Raw genomic sequence first — 20,511 nt, forward strand, 5'->3', positions numbered from 1 at the left:
AATTGATGTAGAATTCTCATTTCAATTGACAAGATTTTGGCTTCTAATTTACTTAGACTTCCCGAGTAAGCTCCTCCTAAAATTACATTGATCCCTCTTCCTTCACTGGGAGTTCCATGTTAGAATATCCCTCACAGGGCAAATGTAGAATCTCTCCCAAAATAATAGGATCTAAGCATATATCAATTCCTTAACAGTAGAAGTTACTGTTCCATTGCCATAGTGCAGATTTAGATAAAACTCTCTAACCAAGTCTACATATGTAACTTCCTTGAGAGAACAGTAAAATTCCAACCTTGGTTTTTGATCTTTGACCCAAAGGAGAAACCCTCTTTTTCAAAAAATCTGAAGTCCACATTCTTGCCGGTTTCTACCTTTCTGTCAGAGAGAGGGATTTTGCTAGGGCTAAGGGGAGACTGAGAGGGACCTGGTGCAGACACTGAAGCCGGAATGGGAGCAGAGGTGGTCTGAGAAGCTTGCCTTTTTCTGCGGACGCCTTCTTCCAGCGCACGGACTGATTTCCTTCTTTGAGGGAGTTTCATCTTTGGGGCCATTCTCACCACAAGAGCAGGCAGGGAGACTCGGAAGATCAAATGGGTGAGGAGAAGGAAGGTTACTAGAGGATGGAAAGGGATTTTGGCGGAGAGAAATGATGATTTTGAGAAGAATGGTGGAAGCTAGGGCACGCTCCAACCGCTTCAATCAAGGGAGAAAGATGCGAGAAGCTCCTTTCCCAAGGGGTGATTTGAGGTGGAGATGAGAAGGGAGAATGATCTTGGGCTAAATCCTTGGTTTTGGAGAGAACGAAGATGAAGACGAAGAGTCTTGGAGGGAGGAAGACGAAGAAGAAGAATGAGTCGGCTCATGAACGGGCTTTAAGTTAAAAAGAAAAGAACCCGTGGGAAGTTGGCAAAGAATTTCAAGTATGCCATTGGGTCGACCCTAGGGGGTCGACTCATGAATCACAAAAATTCAGAAAAAATATGAATAAATTTGAAAAAATTTAAAATTTTGGAAGAAGAAATTTTGTTCAATGACAAGTTGTGAGAATGATAATCTTGAGCTTTTAGGTCCAAGAGAGATGATGAAATTGAGCTCAAAGAAATTTTGACATCGATTTCTTGAAATTGAGAAACATTTAGGCAAAAGATCAAGAATTCCTAGATTTCTCCTAATTTCACAGAATCTATCCTCACTAAGGGCCTTTGTAAAGATATCAGCTAATTGATTTTCAGTGCAAACATATTCAAGAATTATATTTTTGTTTTGAACATGTTCTCTAATAAAATGATGTCTTATTTCAATATGTTTAGACCTTGAATGTTGAATTGGATTTTTAGATAGATTTATGGCGCTAGTGTTGTCACATCTTATGGGTGTTTCATTAAGTTTGATACCAAAGTCTTCGAGTTGTTGCTTAATCCACAAGATTTGAACACAACAACTTCTGGCTGCAATGTATTCGACCTCAGCCGTAGATAGTGCTACCGAATTTTGTTTCTTGCTAAACAGGAGATTAGGTTAACTCCAAGAAATTGGCAAGTTCCACTAGTGCTCTTTCTGTCTAATCTACATCCAGCAAAATCAGCATCTGAATATCCTAATAAATCAATTAGTGAGTCCTTAGAGTACCATAATCCTAGAGTTTGAGTACCATTTAAATATCTAAGGATTCTTTTAACAGCATTCAAGTGAGATTCTTTAGGATTAGATTGAAATCTAGCACATAAACAAACACTAAACATGATATCAGGCCTACTTGCAGTTAAATATAATAGAGAGCCAATCATACCTCTATAGTATTTTAAGTCTACGCATTTACCTTCTTCATCCTTGTCAAGCTTACATGAGGGGCTCATGGGTGTGCCAATTGGTTTGGAGTTCTCCATTCCAAATCTTTTGAGTAATTCTTGGTGTACTTGCTTTGGGATGATGGAGATTCCTCTTTTGTTTGTTTGATTTGGAGTCCGAGGAAGAAAGTAAGTTCTCCCATCATGCTCATCTCGAACTCCCCCTGCATGAGCTTAGCAAAGTCTTGACAAAGAGATTCATTAGTAGACCCAAAAATTATGTCATCAACATAAATTTGTATAACTAACATATCATTTTGATTTCTTTTAATAAAGAGGGTTGTGTCTACATTACCTCTTGAAAAACTATTATTTAGTAAGAATTTGCTTAGCCTATCATACCAAGCCCTAGGTGCTTGTTTTAATCCATATAGAGCTTTATTTAATTTAAAAAATGATTAGGAAAAGCATGATTTTCAAATCCGAAGGGTTGTTCTACATAGACTTCTTCAGCAATATATCCATTCAAAAATTCACTTTTGACATCCATTTGAAATAATTTAAATTTCATAAAGTAAGCATATGCAAGTAGAAGTCTAATGGCCTCTAATCTAGCAACAGGTGCAAAGGTCTCATCAAAATCAATTCCTTCTTCTTGATTATAACTTTAGCAACCAACCTTGCTTTATTTCTTATTACATTTCCATGTTCATCTAATTTTTCCTAAAGACCCATTTTGTGTCGATTATTGAATGATTTTTAGGTCTTGATACTAAAGTCCATACATTATTTCTTTCAAATTGATTAAGTTCCTCTTGCATTGCATTAATCCAATTATAATCATTTTCAGCTTCTTCAATAGTTTTTGGTTCAAGATGAGATACAAAAGCACAATGATTGAATACATCTCTAAGTGAAGAACGAGTTTTTACCCCATGCATAGGATCACCAATAATTAGCTCCTTAGGGTGATTGTGAACATACCTCCATTCTTTGGGTAGGTCATTTGTACCTTGAGGTTGTTCTTGATGTTCTTCACCTCCCTCATCCTGTTTGTCTTTATGTTCCTCATCCTCTTGAATTGTTGAATCTTTCAGAGTGATCTCCTTCATTCCTTCTATAAGAGGATCTGTATCATCAACACCTTCATTCTTCCTTGAAGGAAGATCGTTAGATTCATCAAAGACAACATGTATGGACTCCTCTACTACTAAAGTTCTTTTGTTAAAAACTCTAAAAGCTTTACTAGTGGAGGAGTAACCAAGAAAGATTGCTTCATCTGATTTTGCATCAAATTTTTCAAGTCTTTCTTTACCATTATTTAATACAAAAATCAGCAACCAAAAATATGAAAATAAGAAATATTAGATTTTCTTTCTTTCCAAAGCTCATAGGGGGTTTTCTTTAAAATTTGTCTAATCAAAGCACGATTTAAAATGTAACATGCTTGTTGATTGCTTCCGCCCAAAAATATCTTGGAAGGTTGCTTTCACAAAGCATGTACGGGCCATTTCTTCTAAGGTTCTATTTTTCTTTCTACTACCCCATTTTATTGGGGTGTCCTAGGAGCAGAGAAGTTATGGCCAATTCCCTTTTCATCATAAAAGTTTTCAAAGTCTTGATTTTCAAATTCAGTTCCATGATCGCTTCGAATATTTTGAATTGAAAATCCTTTCTCATTAGTGACTTTTCGGTAAAATTTAGTGAAAACATGAAAAGTTTCATCTTTGTGTGCTAAAAAGAAAACCCAAGTAAAACGAGAGTAATCATCTATAATTATAAAACCATATCATTTTCCTCCTAGACTAGTGGTTCTAGTAGGTCCAAACAAGTCCATATGCAAAAGCTCCAAAGGTCTAGAGGTTGAAATAATATTTTTGGATTTAAATGAAACTCTTGTTTGTTTACCTAGTTGGCATGCATCACAAATTCTATCCTTTTCAAAATTCAGTTTTGGCAAACCAAGAACTAATTCTTTCTTAATTAATTTTGAAAGAAATACATGCTAATGTATGCAAGTCTACGATGCCAAAGCCAACTAGTCTCATTAACTTTAGCATTCAAGGATACTAGGCATTGCATGTTTATTTTGGCTAAATCATTTAAATCTACCATATAAATATACCATTGTTGGTGCAAAATCTGCTTGCACCGGAGAAGCTGGAGTCGAGGAAGTCGCGGTCGCCGCCGGGACCTACAAAGGAAGTCTAAACCAGAGGTGGGGTTGCTCCGGCAAGACCCTCTGATGCTCAAGTCAGTTCTCTGCCTCAACAAGAATGGAGTGCTCGAACGGAGAATTTAGCAGAGTTTTTAGATAAAAAGATGAGAGCTTAGAGAATAACGTATCTGGGGTCTCCCTTTTTTATAGGCAGAGGGTGCCACAGACTGATAGCGACGTTCGTAACCGTTTGGTAGTGGGCTGCCCAGGGTCAGGTGGAGTTTGCTGCGAAGAGTAGTGGGGTGGACCCGTGGCTATCACCGGGGCGTGCCACATGGAGTCTGTCGCGGGGAGTGGAGCGGCGTCTGTTGTCACGACTTGCCAGCGGATGGGAGAATCGTGCGGTATCCATTGCAGGAAGTGGAGCAGGATCGTGGCCGTTATTGTGGCCTGCCAGGGAGTAGTGGAACTGCGCGGAATCTGCCGCAGGAAGTGGAGCAGGATCATGGCCGTTATTGTGGCCTGCCAGGGAGTGCAGATCCATCGGCTGAAGTTCGGTCAGCGGACGGAGCCCGGCTCCTGTAGGAGTCCGGGCGGAGTCTACTTGCGGTTGAAGTTGTTGGCGGAGTCTGACTCCCGTAGGAGTCCGGACGAAGTCTGTCTGCAGTCGTTGGAGCCGAGGACGAAGCCCGACTCCCATAGGAGTCCGGACGGAGTCTTCCTGCAATTGAAGTTAAAGGCGAAGTCTGGCTCCCGTAGGAGTCCGGACGAAGTCCGTCTGCAGCCGTTGGAGCCGAGGACGAAGCCCGACTCCCGTAGGAGTCCGGACGGAGTCTTCCTGCAATAGAAGTTAAAGGCGAAGTCTGGCTCCCGTAGGAGACCGGACAAGGCTTACCGGCAGCTGATGTTGAGGATGGAGCCCGGCTCCTGTAGGAGTCCGGGCGGAGTCTACTTGCGGTTGAAATTGTTGGCAGAGTCTGGCTCCCGTAGGAGTCCGGACGAAGTCTGTCTGCAGCCGTTGGAGCCGAGGATGAAGCCCGGCTCTCGTAGGAGATCGGACGAAGTCTGTCTGCAGCCGTTGGAGTTGAGGATGAAGCCCGACTCCCGTAGGAGTCCGGGCGAAATCTTCCTGCAATAGAAGTTAAAGGCGAAGTCCGGCTCCCGTAGGAGACCGGACAAGGCTTACCGACAGCTGATGTTGAGGACGGAGCCCGGCTCCTGTAGGAGTCCAGGCGGAGTCTACTTGCGGTTGAAATTGTTGGCGGAGTCCGGCTCCCGTAGGAGTCCGGACGAAGTCTGTCTGCAGCCGTTGGAGTCGAGGACGAAGCCCGGCTCCCGTAGGAGTCCGGGCGGAGTCTTCCTGCAATAGAAGTTAAAGGCGAAGTCCGGCTCCCGTAGGAGACCGGACAAGGCTTACCGGCAGCTGATGTTGAGGACGGAGCCCAGCTCCTGTAGGAGTCCGAGCGGAGTCTACTTGCGGTTGAAATTGTTGGTGGAGTCCGGCTCCCGTAGGAGTCCGAACGAAGTCTGTCTGTAGCCGTTGGAGCCGAGGACGAAGCCCGGCTCCCGTAGGAGTCTGGGCGGAGTCTTCCTGCAATAGAAGTTAAAGGTGAAGTCCAGCTCCCGTAGGAGACCAGACAAGGCTTACCGGCAGCTGATGTTGAGGATGGAGCCTGGCTCCTGTAGGAGTCCGGGCGGAGTCTACTTGCGGTTGAAATTATTGGCGGAGTCCGGCTCCCATAGGAGTCCGGACGAAGTCTGTCTGCAGCCGTTGGAGCCGAGGACGAAGCCCGGCTCCCGTAGGAGTCCGGGCGGAGTCTTCCTGCAATAGAAGTTAAAGGCGAAGTCCGGCTCCCGTAGGAGACCGGACAAGGCTTACCGGCAGCTGATGTTGAGGATGGAGTCCGGCTCCTGTAGGAGTCCGGGTGGAGTCTACTTGCGGTTGAAATTGTTGGCGGAGTCCGGACGAACCTTACCGACGGTTGATGTTGGCGACGAAGCTCAGCTCCCGTAGGAGTCCGGGCGGACCTCCTGAAGTCGATTCTGCTGAGGACTTCGACTGTGGGTATTTTATACCCACAACCATGTCTATGTCCAATAAATTTAATGCCATCATTAATAGGACTAGTTACAATGCAGACAGACGATTCAAAAATAACTTTATATCCTTTATTACAAAATTGACTAATGCTTAGTAAGTTATGCTTTAAACCATCTACTAATAAAATATTTTCAATGTATTTGGAGGGAGTGATACCAATGTTACCTATACCGATGATCTTTCCTTTGCCATTGTCTCCAAAGGTGACCATCCCTCCATCTTTAGCATCAAGAGTGATGAATTGGGATTCATCACCAGTCATGTGTCTCGAGCATCCACTGTCAAGATACCATTTTCTGTTTCCTCCTTGGGATGCTAGACACACCTGCAAGCAAAAGTCAAGTTTTTTTTTAGGTACCCAAGCTTTCTTGGGTCCTTTTTGGTTAGTCATAATGGTTCCTTTTGGAACCCATATTTTCTTTATAGTTGAGTTTGCAGACTTGTTAGAGAAGCAAGTGTATGACTTATGTCCTACTCTACCACATTTGAAGCAAGTAATATTGGAAGACTTGTTACTTAAAGAATTTATATAAATATTTTTCAGATATTTTTGTTTCTTCAAGGGGTTATAGCCAAGTCCAGCCTTATCATACACGGCTTTTTGATTATCAAGAATCATATTGAGTTTATTTGAACTCAAGGTGAACTTTTCTACTATTGGTTTTAGCTTGGCAATTTCATTCTTTAAGCTTTGATTTTCTTGAAGCAGGGTGGATTTTTCAATTGAAATATTTTCAGTTTGTTTCAATAAAGATTGATTTTTCAATTTTAGCTCTTTGTTCTTCATTCCTAGTTTCTTTAATTCATCAACTAAATCATAGAAAGCTTCATGTAATTCTTCAAATGTAAAGTCACTAGGAGTTTCAGAAATTACCTCATTTTTGTGTGCCATAAGGCACAGGTTGGCTTGTTCGGTTGAGTTTTTCTCATCGAAGCTTGAGTCATCATTCGCACTCCAAGTGGCCATCATGGCCTTCTTCTTGTACTTCTTGAGACCTTTCTTCAGTTGTGGGCATTCAGATTTGAAGTGTCCCGACTTCTTGCATTCGTAGCAGATAAGGGGTTGGTCTTTCTCTTTTTCTTTGCTCTGTTCTCCTTTTGTGAATGGCCTCTTCCTCATCCCCTGTTTCCTTTTTCTCAAAAATTTTTTGAATCTTCGGGTAATGAGTGCCATCTCTTCATCCTGTTCTTCATCTTTAGTGTCATCAGTTTCTTCATTTGGTGGAGCTGTAGATTTGAGGGCAATGGTTCTTTTCTTTTTGACTTCTTCCTCTTGATGTTGCTTCATGCTTAGCTCATGGGTCATCAATGATCCAAGAAGCTCTTCCAATGGTAGAATGTTCAAGTCCTTAGCTTCTTGAATGGCAGTCACTTTGACTTCCCAAGTTCTTGGTAAGGATCTGAAAATCTTTCTTACAAGCTCACTATTAGTATAGGACTTACCAAGACTCTTTAAACTATTAATAATATCAGTAAAATGAGTAAACATTCCAGTTATGGACTCATCATGCTCCATTTTAAACAATTCATATTTATGCACAAGCATGTTGATTTTAGACTCCTTTACTTGATTGGTTCCCTCATGGGTTACTTCTAACCTATCCCATATTTCTTTAGCAGATGAGCAAGTAGAAATACGATTAAATTCGTTAGCATCAAGAGCACAATAAAGAACATTCATTGCTTTAGCATTTAATTGGGCCATCTTCTTATCAACCTCATCCCATTCTTTCTCGGGTTTGGCTGATTCCACACCATCTATAAATTTAGTGGGTGTGTGAGGACCGTTCACTATGATACTCCACATATCATAGTCGAGTGCTTGAATGAATATTTTCATCCGAGCTTTTCAATAGGTGTAAATAGACCCATTGAAAAGTGGAAGTCGGTTGGTAGATTGCCCCTCGGCTAGAGAAGTGCCGACTTGAGTTGCCATAGATCTTTGGCTCTTTGATTGTTTAGATCAAAGTAGGGCTAGAGCACCGGGCTCTGATACCACTTGTTGCCTAGCTATGCAACCCAAGAGGGAGGGTGAATTGGGTTTCTAAAAATTTTAAGCTTAACTTATGACTTATGAGAAATATTTGACAAAGCTAAATAGATAGAGTGAGTTAAAATTAATTCAAGGCTAATAGCAATAGCAAGAATGCAAGAGAATAATGAAGAGATAAAGAAGAGCAATTAGACACACACCAAACAAAAAGATTTTTAGTGGTTCGGTGCCAACCTTGCACCTACATCCACTCTCCAAGCTCCTACTTGGGAATTCCAATCCACTAAACTTGTATTCAACCCGAATACAAACGTTGGAAACTCCGACTCTAGCTATCCCAATCTAGTCCACTTGTTTCTCAGATACAAGCCAACCCTATACACTCCGATTCAAAGTTCGGATCAACCTTCCTTGTTTTGGAACCTTCCAAAACAAAACCAATCACTCAAACTGAGTATAACAATTTATAGCACAAATAAGCACAAAGAAAGCTCCTTCAATGAGCGAATATAACTTTAAATATACTTTACTTAAAAGAAGAAGACCCTTTCTGGATTTCTTCAAGGTGGATGGAGACTTAAAAGTGCACTTGAAGAGTTGGTGAGCTTGGATTAAAGGCTTCTTGAAAGCTTTGAATGAGCTCTTGCTTAGGGCTGAAACGTTGGCTTGAAATCTTTTTTCAAAATCTCTCTCTTTGAATCCTCTCTTTTTCTTCTTTTGTTCTCCTTTTGTTCTTCTTGTTCTTGTTGTTGATTTCTACATTTTTGTCCTTTTATAGCTTTAAGAAATAGTGAAAAATATTTAGGTTGAAAAAGAGCCGTTAGACTGCATTAAATGAGCATTAAAACCATTTAAAATGGGTTAAAAACTAGCCGTTGCGGAAAAATTCGTCACAGGGGTCGACTCATGAGTCGACTCATGCCTGGAGGTCGACTCATGGGTCGACCTCTGTGGAAAATCGTCACAGAAGTGAACGGGATCCATGGTTCTGTAAAACTGGCAAAAAGACCCGCAGAGGTCGACTCATGAGTCGACTCATGCCTTAGGGGTCGACTCATTGGGTCGACTCACAAGGAGTGCCAAGACAGTGCCGGTCAGAATTTTAGCGTGCCAGTCATCTCATGTGCCATGAGTCGACTCAGATTTTTAATCATGCATATCTTTCAAAATACAAGTCCAAAATCAATAAAATTTTCATCATTCGATCACAAATCTTTTGTTCTATCATTTGATACTATCAAATCAGGGTTTTGATAAAATTACAATTTTACCCTGAAGAGCAATAAGACTTTTTCAAGTGAGAAATATTAGTACCCCTTCAACTGCTTTGTAATCATCAAAATAATCTAAGGAGCAACAGCTTTGTTCGATCAAGTAATCTCTCATAGACTTGCCTTGTTCTCTCATATTTATCCCCTGATGTCTCGTACTCGTAGTCAATGCAAGCCTTGCACAACAGCTCTGGCATGTTCAATGTAGGTTGAGTGATCGTAAGTTCAAATATTGCTCGAGCACGCTTTATCTCACTTAATGATCTTTCCAATTCAGTATACTTGTTCAAAGCACAACAAAGTGTTATTTAATAACATCAAAGTATCGGTTTGGCACAATAAAGTATCCGTTTGGCATAACAAAGTATCGGTTAATAATATGAAAGTATTATTTAATATCAGTGCAGTATTGTGGTGAGCATACCATACTTTCATATAACAATGATATATTCGGAGCTCCACAACCCACCTCTTCATCTTCCATACCAACTGAAGCCTCAAACTTAGCATAACTAATCCATACCTTCAAATGCTTTGTTCGATCAAGTAACCTCTCATAGACTTACCTTGTTCTCTCGTATTCACCCCTTGATATCTCATACTCGTAATCAATGCAAGCCTTGCACAACCACTCTGATATGTGCAATGTAGGTTGAATGATCGCAAGTTTAAATATTTCTCGAGTACGCTTTATCTCACTTAATGATCTTTTCAATTCGGCATACTTGTTCAAAGCACAATAAACTGTTGTTTAATAACATTAAAGTATCGGTTTGGCATAATAAAGTATCTGTTTGGCATAACAAAGTATCGGTTAATAATATGAAAGTATTGTTTAATACCAGTACGGTATTGTGATGAGCATACCATACTTCTACATAACAATGATGTATTCAGAGCCCCACAATCCACCTCTTCATCTTTCATACCAACTGAAGCCTCAAACTTGGCATAACTAATATATACCTTCAAGTGCTTTGTTCGATCAAGTAACCTCTCATAGACTTGCCTTGTTCTCTCGTATTCACCCCCTGATGTCTTGTACTCGTAGTCAATGCAAGTCTTGTACAATAGCTCTAGTATGTCCAATGTAGGTTGAGCGACCGTAAGTTCAAATATTGCTCAAGCATACTCTATCTCATGTAATGATCTTTTCAATTCTGTATACTTGTTCAAAGTACAACAAAGTGTTGTTTAATAACATCAAAGTATCGATTTGACATAATAAAATATCTGTTTGGCATAACAAAGTATCAGTTAATAATATGAAAGTATTGTTTAATACCAGTGAGGTATTGTGGTGAGCATACCATACTTCCACATAACAATGATGTATTCAGAGTCCCACAACCCACCTCTTCATCTTCTATACCAACTGAAGCCTCAAACTTGGCATAACTAATCCATACCTTCAAGTGCTTTGTTCGATCAAGTAACCTCTCATAGACTTGCCTTGTTCTTTCATATTCACCTCCTGATATCTTGTACTCATAGTCAATGCAAGCTTTGCACAACAGCTCTGGCATGTCCAATGTAGGTTGAGCGATCGCAAGTTTAAATATTGCTCGAGTATGCTCTATCTCACTTAATGATCTTTTCAATTCGGCATACTTGTTCAAAGTACAACAAAGTGTTGTTTAATAACATCAAAGTATCGGTTTGGTACAATAAAGTATCGTTTGGCATAACAAAGTATTGATTAATAATATGAAAGTATTGTTTAATATCAGTGCGGTATTTTGGTGAGCATACTATACTTCCACATAACAATGATGTATTTGGAGCCCACAACCCACCTCTTTATCTTTCATACCAACTGAAGCCTCAAACTTGGCATAACTAATCCATACCTTCAAGTGCTTTGTTTGATCAAGTAACCTCTCATAGACTTGCCTTGTTCTCTCGTATTCATCTCCTGATGTCTCATACTCGTAGTCAATGCAAGTCTTGTACAATCGCTCTGGTATGTCCAATGTAGGTTGAGCAACCGCAAGTTCAAATATTGCTCGAATACGTTCTATCTCACTTAATGATCTTTTTAATTCGACATACTTGTTCAAAGCACAACAAAGTATTATTTAATAATATCAAAGTATCGATTTGACATAATAAAGTATCTGTTTGGCATAACAAAGTATCGGTTAATAATATGAAAGTATTGTTTAATACCAGTGCAGTATTATGGTGAGCATACCACATTTCTACATAATAATGATGTATTCGGAGCCCCACAACCCACCTCTTCATCTTCCATACCAATTGAAGCCTCAAACTTGGCATAACTAAAGTGGGGAGTTGCTTTATCATAGTGCATCGTAGTATTATTTTATCATGGCACGATATTAGTTTATCATAACAAAGTGTTGCTTTCATATTAAAGTATTGACTTAATACATAGTGCAACAGCCGCATTCATAAGGTGATCCTAGCCCTCTTTATTGCCTTGTACACTCTTGGCATCCGCCCCTCTTCAGTATATTATGCTCATCATGGTTGTAGGATAATGAAGTATTGAAAGAAAATATCGACCACATTAGACAAATAAGGCAAATAAAGCAGTAACTAAAGGTTTTAACACAAAATAATAAATAACTCACTAAGACAGATCAATATAATATTATAAAATAAGGTAATAATATAATATTATAAAATAAGGCAACAACATAATATCAAATGCCTTCATTGTAGTATATTATGCAAATGCATTTTGGAACACAGTTTCAGAACAAAAGCTTCAAGCTCAAAAAATGATCCATCAATAACCCAAAAAGTAACACAGTAACAAAGGACAGATCAATAACCTAAAATACAGAACAAAATAACAAAGGACAGTAAGAAAGAGCAAAGTAACACAGTATTCAAAAGGATAGTATCAATAACCCAAAAAATAACCCATCAATAAAGTAAAAACTTCAAGCTCCTAAGAGATTCTCTTCGTGCATGTGCGTCGATTATGGCCAGTTTGGTGACAACACGTGCACTTATTTGGATGCATGTCAATTTGAGATGGAAACCTTCTAGTCCTACGACGGCCTATTCGTGGTGCAGTCACGAGTGGCATGATATTGATCACTTCTACTGGGAAGGCAGCAGATGGCATCTCAATTATGGGGATAGGATTGATGATTTTTCTATATTCTAGTTGGTGCTTCTTCCTGATAAAAAATTCATCACAATAAGAGTGGAGAGTGTCACCCTTCTCCTCAATGGATGTGCAAGCATGCTTGCAAGGGATCATTTCCAATTGCCATTGCTTGCAAGTGCATGTTCTATCAGACAAATCAACTCCATATCTTTCTTTCCCATCTAACACCTCATATCTTGTTCTACTCGCTACATGAAGGCTTAAGGTGCGGCCCTCTCGATGGTTCTTTTGAAGCCTCCTTTGTTGTCTAAGGCAAAGATGATCGTATCATTTTGCTCCTTGCTCACACTTCTGATGATGCATTTTCATAATCTACGATCTTATATGATCCACCAAAGATGTGATAAGAAGGAACCTAGCAGCTAAGATTCATCGGTTAAAAGACTCTGCCAAGTTATTGTCCATCACTCCCCACCTACAATCTTGAAAAATGCATTAGCCCATTGTGCAGGCTGAGTACTCAAGATCCAATCTCTGGCCAATAGTATCTTGGAGACTATATCATGAAAGTGTCATTCAAACTCTATTTGTGTTGTAGCATATGCGAGAGACTTGAAAACTGCACACCAATATTTCTTGTGTAATGCTAGATATTTGTTCAACACCTGAAAGTAGTACTAGCAAGCGTATATCAGAAACTTCTGCCACGTGCTAACAATGCATGCCATTTTCTATCATATAGTATTAAGTGCACCAATAAAGTATTCAGAACACCCTAAGGACTTATAACAAACTTATATTGTGGTACTAAATATGCTTCTGATATGCCAATGGTGTGTAGCATTTTCTATGTGCATACAATAAAGTATCTAGAATACCTAATGCTATATCCATAAGTACTTTTATAGTACTCAGTAAATACAATAAAGTATCTAGAACATCTAAGGACGTATCAATAACTTATATTGCAGTACTAAGTAAATACAATAAAGTATCCAGAATACCTTGAGACGTATTAATAACTTATATTGCAGTACTAAGTTAATACAATAAAGTATCCAGAATACTAAGGACATATCAATAACTTACATTGTAGTACTAACTGAATATAATAAAGTATCCAGAACATCTGATGACGTATCAATAACTAATTTTGCAGTACTAAGTGAATATAATAAATTATCCAGAATACCAAAGGATGTATCAATAACTTATAAAATAGTACTAAGTTCATCTCCTATGTTCCAATGGTGTGTGCCATTTTTTATTGTACAGTACTAAATTCTGATATCAATTCTTCCTCCACACTACTAGAAGATATGAAAGATATGTAGTACACTATAGAACAGTGAGTACCTACTTTCTGAAGTTATCCGCAAGATGTCGTAGGTAATAAGTATGGTGGCAATTCAAAAACCAATCATTGACCACTTTGATACATCTAGATTGACGGTCAGAGTAAAAGGTGTATTGCTTGATCAATGAGCCATTCGAGTAAGAGAGAACACATCGTTGTTTTCGACAAAACCACCATCAGCTCTCGTCATTTTCTTGTTGGACGATGGCGAAGGTGATGGTAAAAATACCATTGTTCGCATCTTTTGCGGTGGCACTCAAGAGGCATCTTTGGTACTTATGTTTGATGTAGGTGCCATCCATAAAAATCATAGGCCTACATCCAGCATGAAATCTCATGATGCATGCTCCAAGGCTGATGAAAATATGATGGAATCTTCTTGTATCATCAAAAATGTCATAGTCTGAGATGGTGCCTAGATTCGCTAATTTGAGGGCTCTACAACAAGGCTCAAGCTTATCATACAAAAGATGATCAAGACCATGAATCTCATGCATGATCATTTCCTTCCCATGCCATGCTTGATAGTACTTGAGCAACATGCCATAATTTTCATGGATATCGACCACAATTTTGATAGGCCGATAGCGAGGCATGGATCTTAATTTTGTCTTGACTTTCTCAGCAATCCAAGAAAATGTGACCTTAGGATGACTCCTAATATTGAGACCATTGTCACATGTATGCATGAGGTTACACTTCCTAATGGAGAATGTCCCCTCTCTTTTCGATTCAGCAGCATAGACATGCCAAGGGCAACGTTCCATTGGGTACTTAACTATAATCTTCGTAGAATCATTCTTCTTGAAGATATAGTCATGATTGTGTGCAATGCAATAATCTTTAATAGCTATCCTAAAATGTTGAGCATTGCAAAACTGCTGATGCTCTCCTTTGATCAACCCTCTCTGTATAATTATTATCTCGACACCAATGGCATTATCATTGGGATCATCCAAATTGTCGTAATTCTCATATCCAATTGATGCTAACCTATCGAAAAAATGATGGAATAACAATTGTGAGTACCACTTGTACTCATTTTTAGCATTTTAAAATAATTTACATCTTTTTAATCAAAAGGATTACAAAAAGTTCATGATAGATTTGAAGTATTAAAAAAAACTAACCACAGTATCAAAAGTAAATAATATAGTATAAAAAAAGCAAAATGGAGTATCAGAACTAAATAATTGTTATGATCCAGGTGGTGTGCCCAAAGCCCAGGGGATCAAGGCTAAGGCCAAGGTCCATTATTCATGAGGGCTTCATGGAGGCTCTAGGGCTAGTTGGGCCCTAGGTTGAAAGGCTATGGGCTTTTCGGATTCTTGAGGTCTAGGTTATGCGGGCCTCAAGGGACCAACTCTTTATGGGCCAGGTCTGGACCCAGAATAGGTGAGATTAGGTCGAGTCATGGGTATACATGGGCTTGGGTTAACCTAATCTCCCATAGAGTTGGTCAAGGAAGTTTTGGGTTTGGGTCACTTGACCCAGTATTTATATATACATGTACTTGTATAGGTTTGATCAAGCCAAGTAATAGACGACTCTTTCTCCCAAGTCTCTCTCTCTCTTCTCCCTCTCTCTCCAGCCATCCTCCATGCCCCAGGAGCAAGAAACCCTAGGGTTTCTTGCCGCCAGGTCCAGATAAGGAAAGAAAGAAGGGAGGCGCTAGCCCCTTCCTCCTTGCAGCCGCCAACCAGATTGCTCCTCTCCTCTCTTGTAGTCACCCAAACACCAGGTCCAGGATCTGAAATCTCTTGAGAAGAGGTTGGTACAAATCCCTCTCAGATCTGGAGTTGATCTGAGGTCGTTTGAGGTGCGGGTGAGATCTCCATCAACAGATCTACAGGAAAGGCTGCAGCAGGATAGATCTGCAAGGTCTGTCTCCATCTATCTTCTTTCCTATGTAGAATGCCCGATTCGAGATCTACAAATTAGAAGACCTCGGTCCAGGCCTGATCTGATTGGGTACTAGATCTTGGATTTTTTAGAGGTGATTTTTGAGGTGTTCTTCATCTGGAATGAAAGGCTGACGAAGAAGACAACAACCAGGCTAATTTCGTAAAGGGCCTTAGATCGAGTCCAGAAGTCTCCAGATCTGTTCGTTGCTGATTCTGCTGCACCCAAGATCCATGAGAGGAGCCGGGATCATGCTCCAACAGTTGGTATCAGAGCCACAGTGGTGAGGAAGCGGTTCCAAGCATGAGAAGTTGAAGATCCCAAGTGCTGAAAATTTTCAGCAAGGTACCATCAAGGTATATTTTACACTTCTTGATTTTATATTGCTTTTTTAGCTTGGATCCAGTCATGGGCAGCAATATGAAGGTCGATTTCAAGAAGTTTGATGGCAAGAAAAATTTTTTCATGTAGAAAATCTGGGTGAAGGATCTTCTGGTGCAAACAAATCTGGATCAGGCTTTGGATGAGAAGCCTGAGGGAATGACAGATAGACAGTGGGCATCGTTGGAGAAGAAAGCATGCTCGGTGATCAGAGGATGTTTGGCGGATGCGGCGTTGTATTTGGTGCTAGAAGAAAAGACCCCGAAGGGCTTTGGTCGAAGTTGTACACCATATATATGGGGAAGAATATGTGCAACAAGCTAATGCTGAAGAAGAAGTTGTACAATCTTCGGATGCAGGAGGGATCTGATGTGATTGGCCACATTCAGAGGTTTGACCAGTTATGCACAGAGTTGATGAATATCGGGGTGAAGCTGGATGAGGAGGATAAGTTTCTGTTCCTTTTGTGTTCGCTGCCAGGATTATATGACTCTTTGGTGACTACACTGCTCTACGGCAAGGAGACTCTGGAATATGAGGACATGGTTTCGATGCTGAGGTCTAATGAGCAAAGAAAAAAGTTAACCAGAGATCAGGCTCCCAGGAGGGTTTGGCAGTAGGGGAGAGGACAGGTAGAGGTAGAGGAAGAAGCAAGTCCAGGGGGCGGTCCAAGTCCAGGAAGGGAAAGAAAGAGATGAAATGCTTCAAGTGCAACGAGTTCGGGCACTTCAAGCGAGAATGTCCACTATGGAAGAGCAAGAAGGGAGAAAGAAGTGGCTCAGAATCAGTGAGTGCAGTTGCTGGGCAGCAGGTGGAGGATGATCTACTTGTGGTATTAGATGGTCACAGGCATTACACAGAGGAGTGGACACTAGACTCTGCGTGCTCACATCACTACACACCACATAGGTCTTGGTTTGCGACATACACCAAGACAGATGAGGGATCAGTGACTCTAGGCGACTCCTAGGGCTGGGATAGGGACAGTCAGGGTGAGGATGTTTGATGGGATTGTGAGGACATTGACAAATGTAAAGCACGTCCTGAGCTGGAAAAGAATCTAGTGTCACTAGGCTACTTAGAGGCAGTGGATACAGCTTCAGCAGTAGGGCTAGAAGCGGAGTACTGAACATCTCCAATGGAGCTATGGTAGTGATGAGAGGCAGGAGGTTGGATAATAACCTCTATCGTATGGAGGGATCTGTGGTGACCGGAGAGTCTGATGCAGCAGCTGCAGCACAGGACCAGCAGGGGGCTTACAGGATGTGGCACTACCGCCTAGGCCACATGAGTGACAAGGGGCTGAGGGAGTTGAGCAGGAGAGGACTCATCTCTGATCTGGAGGATGGTGCTACAGGGAGATCTGTGAGCCTTGCCAGATGAGAAAGCAGAGGAGAGTTCAGTTCAACATTAGTACAGCCCGCAGTGCAGCCCCTCTGGAGTTAGTACACACGGATGTGTGGGGACCAGCCCCAGTTTTAGCTAGGAATGGGGCCAGATACTTTATAACCCTGATTGATGATTTCTCAAGAAAACTCTGGATTTACTTCATGAGAGAGAAGTCAGAGGTCTTCACCAAGTTCAAGATCTGGAGAGCTGAGGTGGAGAGGAGCAGGGGAGGAGTGTGAAGTATCTGAGGTCAGACAATGGTGGGGAGTACACCAGCAGAGAGTTCCAAGATTACTGTGAGGAGTGTGGATCAGGAGACACTTCTCAGTTAAGGAGACTCCACAGCAGAATGGGGTGGCCGAGAAGATGAACAGAACACTTTTGGAAAAGGCATGGTGCATGAGGCTGCAGGCAGGGCTTCCAAAGGAGTTCTGGGTTGACACAGTTGACGCAGCAGGTTACTTGGTCAATCAGTCACCTCACACCAGGTTGGATGGCAGGCTTCCAGAGGAGTGTGGTCTGGGAGGACAGTTGGGCTGGACCATCTACGGTATTTGGGTGCACGGCCTATGTGCACATTGGAGCTGGTGAGCGGAGCAAACTAGACGCCAGATCACGCAAGGCGGTGTTTCTAGGCTATCGTGAGGAGTCAAAGGATACAGGTTGTGGAATCCCTTGGAAAAGAAGGTCATCATTAGTCAGGATGTGACTTTTGATGAGGAGTCAGTCCTACGGAGGTGAGCAGGCATGGAGGAGCAGCAGGAGCAAGAGGAGGTCCAGCAGGGCGCTGCTGGACAGCTAACCTCTTTGATTTTGCCTCTTGCAGGTACTACTAGAGGACATGACATTCAGGTGGAGCACCTACCTAAGGTGTCTCCACAGGTGGAGAGGACTCGGATGGATGATCGAAGCGGAGAGGTCCAGCAGGAGCGAGCTGGACCGAGGATTGATATCGGTGTTGCTCTACACAAGCCCAAGAGGACCATCAGGCAACCGGACCGATATGGCTTCGAGGAAATGCTGTCATATGCTCTGGTGACAGCGAATGGAGACCCATATACGTATCAGAGGCTATTGAGAGCCAGGACAGAGAGCGGTGGGTCCAGGCGATGTCCGAGGAGATGCAATCTCTTCACCAGAACCAGACGTGGCGATTGGTGCAGTTGCCACAGGGGAAGAGGCCCATTGGCTGCAAATGGGTCTACAGTCGCAAGGACAGAGTGGAGCTGGTTGAGGCCTTGAGACACCAAGGTGGAGATTGTTATGATCCAAGTGGTGTGCCCAAGGCCCAGGGAACCAAGGCTAAGGCCAAGGTCCATTATTCATGAGGGCTTCATGGAGGCTCTAGGGCTAGTTGGGCCCTAGGTTGAAAGGCTGTGGGCCTTTCGGGTTCTTGAAGTCTAGGTTATGCGGGCCTCAAGGGATCAACTCTTTATGGGCCAGGTCTGGGCCCAGGATAGGTGAGATTAGGTCGAGTCATGGGTGTACATGGGTTTGGGTTAACCTAATCTCCCATAGAGTTGGTCAAGGGAGTTTTGGGTTTGGGTCACTTGACCCGGTGTTTATATATACATGTACTTGTATAGGTTTGATCAAGCCAAGTAATAGACGACTCTTTCTTCCAAGTCTCTCTCTCTCTTCTCCCTCTCTCTCCAGCCATCCTCCATGCCCCAGGAGCAAGAAATCCTAGGGTTTCTTGCCGCCAGGTCCAGATAAGGAAGAAAGAAGGGAGGCGCTAGCCCCTTCCTCCTTGCAGCCGCCAACCAGATTGCTCCCCTCCTCTCTTGCAGTCGCCCAAACACTAGGTCCAGGACCTGGAATCTCTTAAGAAGAGGTTGGTACAAGTCTCTCTCAGATTTGGAGTTGATCTGAGGTCGTTTGAGGCACGGGTGAGATCTCCATCAACAGATCTACAGGAAAGGCTGCAGCAGGACAGATCTGCAAGGTCTGTCTCCATCTATCTTCTTCCTTGTATAGAATGCCCCGATTCGAGATCTATGAATTGGAAGACCTCGGTCCAGGCCTGATCTGGTTGGGTACCAGATCTTGGATTTTTTAGAGGTAATTTTTGAGGCGTTCTTTATCTGGAACGAAAGGTTGACGAAGAAGACAGCAACTAGGCTGATTTCGTAAAGGGCCTTAGATCGAGTCCAGAAGTCTCCAGATTTGTTCGTAGCTGGTTCCGCTGCACCCAAGGTCCGTGGGAGGAGCCGGGATCGTGCTCCAATAATAATGTAGTACCAAAAAGGTATATCGTAGTATCAAAAGCGACTAATGTATAATTAACAGGGGTAATGCAGTAATGTATGATTTCATATTTTTATCACAGTGATATATCATTTCATATTTCTGCTGTATGGATAATTTATACTATAGTACCATATGATGTAACATGAAATCACAGCATAGAAGGGCAAGTGGGAGTACCTTGATGTGCCTATCCCTTGATCCTTTCTAGCATCCTCTCTTGGCTGGACCTTGCTCTCTAAAACTATATCGATGACCTCTTTTTTCATTACGTAGTGGATATGACACATGCTAGCCACATTGCTATTCTCAAGTAGACTCACTTGCATCCTTGGGAAAGGTGTAAAGTACTTCACGATGACATTTTCGGGTGTTATATGACTTCATCTGCGCGAGAGAATGTTGTAGATGTCCAAGAGCTTCATCAAATTATTTATGCCAAAGACATAACAACTGATGTTGTACTTGCAAACGACGGAGAGTTCAGCATTCGTACTTGTGTTAACGACAGAATATGAAGCCATGGGAGTTCAGGGCACGGGTGTTGAGGGTTGGTCAAGGATCTTTGGGATTTAAGACTTTGGATCCTCATGGTATAGATGTTGGGGGCCGTGGAGAGAGGCGAGAGAGAAGGGTGAGTAGAGAAGAGAGTGGAGGAAGAGCACAAATTGAGTAGAGAAGGGAGGGGGCCAAGAGTACAACTGCCTCCTCCTTTTGGTGGGAAGAAGATGGAGGGAGTAGAGAAGGGAGGGGGGCTAAGAGCTCAGCTACCTCTTCTTTTTGGCAGGAAGAAGATGGAGGGGGTAAGAACTGTGGAGTAGAGAATGATAGGGGATT

General features: G+C 41.8%; 1 protein-coding gene across 1 annotated transcript; it reads right to left on the reverse strand.

The window, feature by feature from the left end:
* Positions 1–13,931: 13,931 nt before the first annotated feature.
* Positions 13,932–19,943, reverse strand: LOC140854525 (uncharacterized). Its single transcript, XM_073250483.1, has 2 exons — positions 19,855–19,943; positions 13,932–14,748 (listed from the first exon to the last, which is right to left on the reverse strand). Exons 1-2 carry the CDS (start codon positions 19,941–19,943, stop codon positions 13,932–13,934), a joined length of 906 nt encoding a protein of 301 aa, XP_073106584.1.
* Between the last annotated feature and the right edge of the window lie 568 nt (positions 19,944–20,511).

This window comes from Elaeis guineensis, unplaced genomic scaffold, assembly GCF_000442705.2.
Source record: "Elaeis guineensis isolate ETL-2024a unplaced genomic scaffold, EG11 Super_Scaffold_1000033, whole genome shotgun sequence".
Lineage (NCBI taxonomy): Eukaryota > Viridiplantae > Streptophyta > Magnoliopsida > Arecales > Arecaceae > Elaeis > Elaeis guineensis.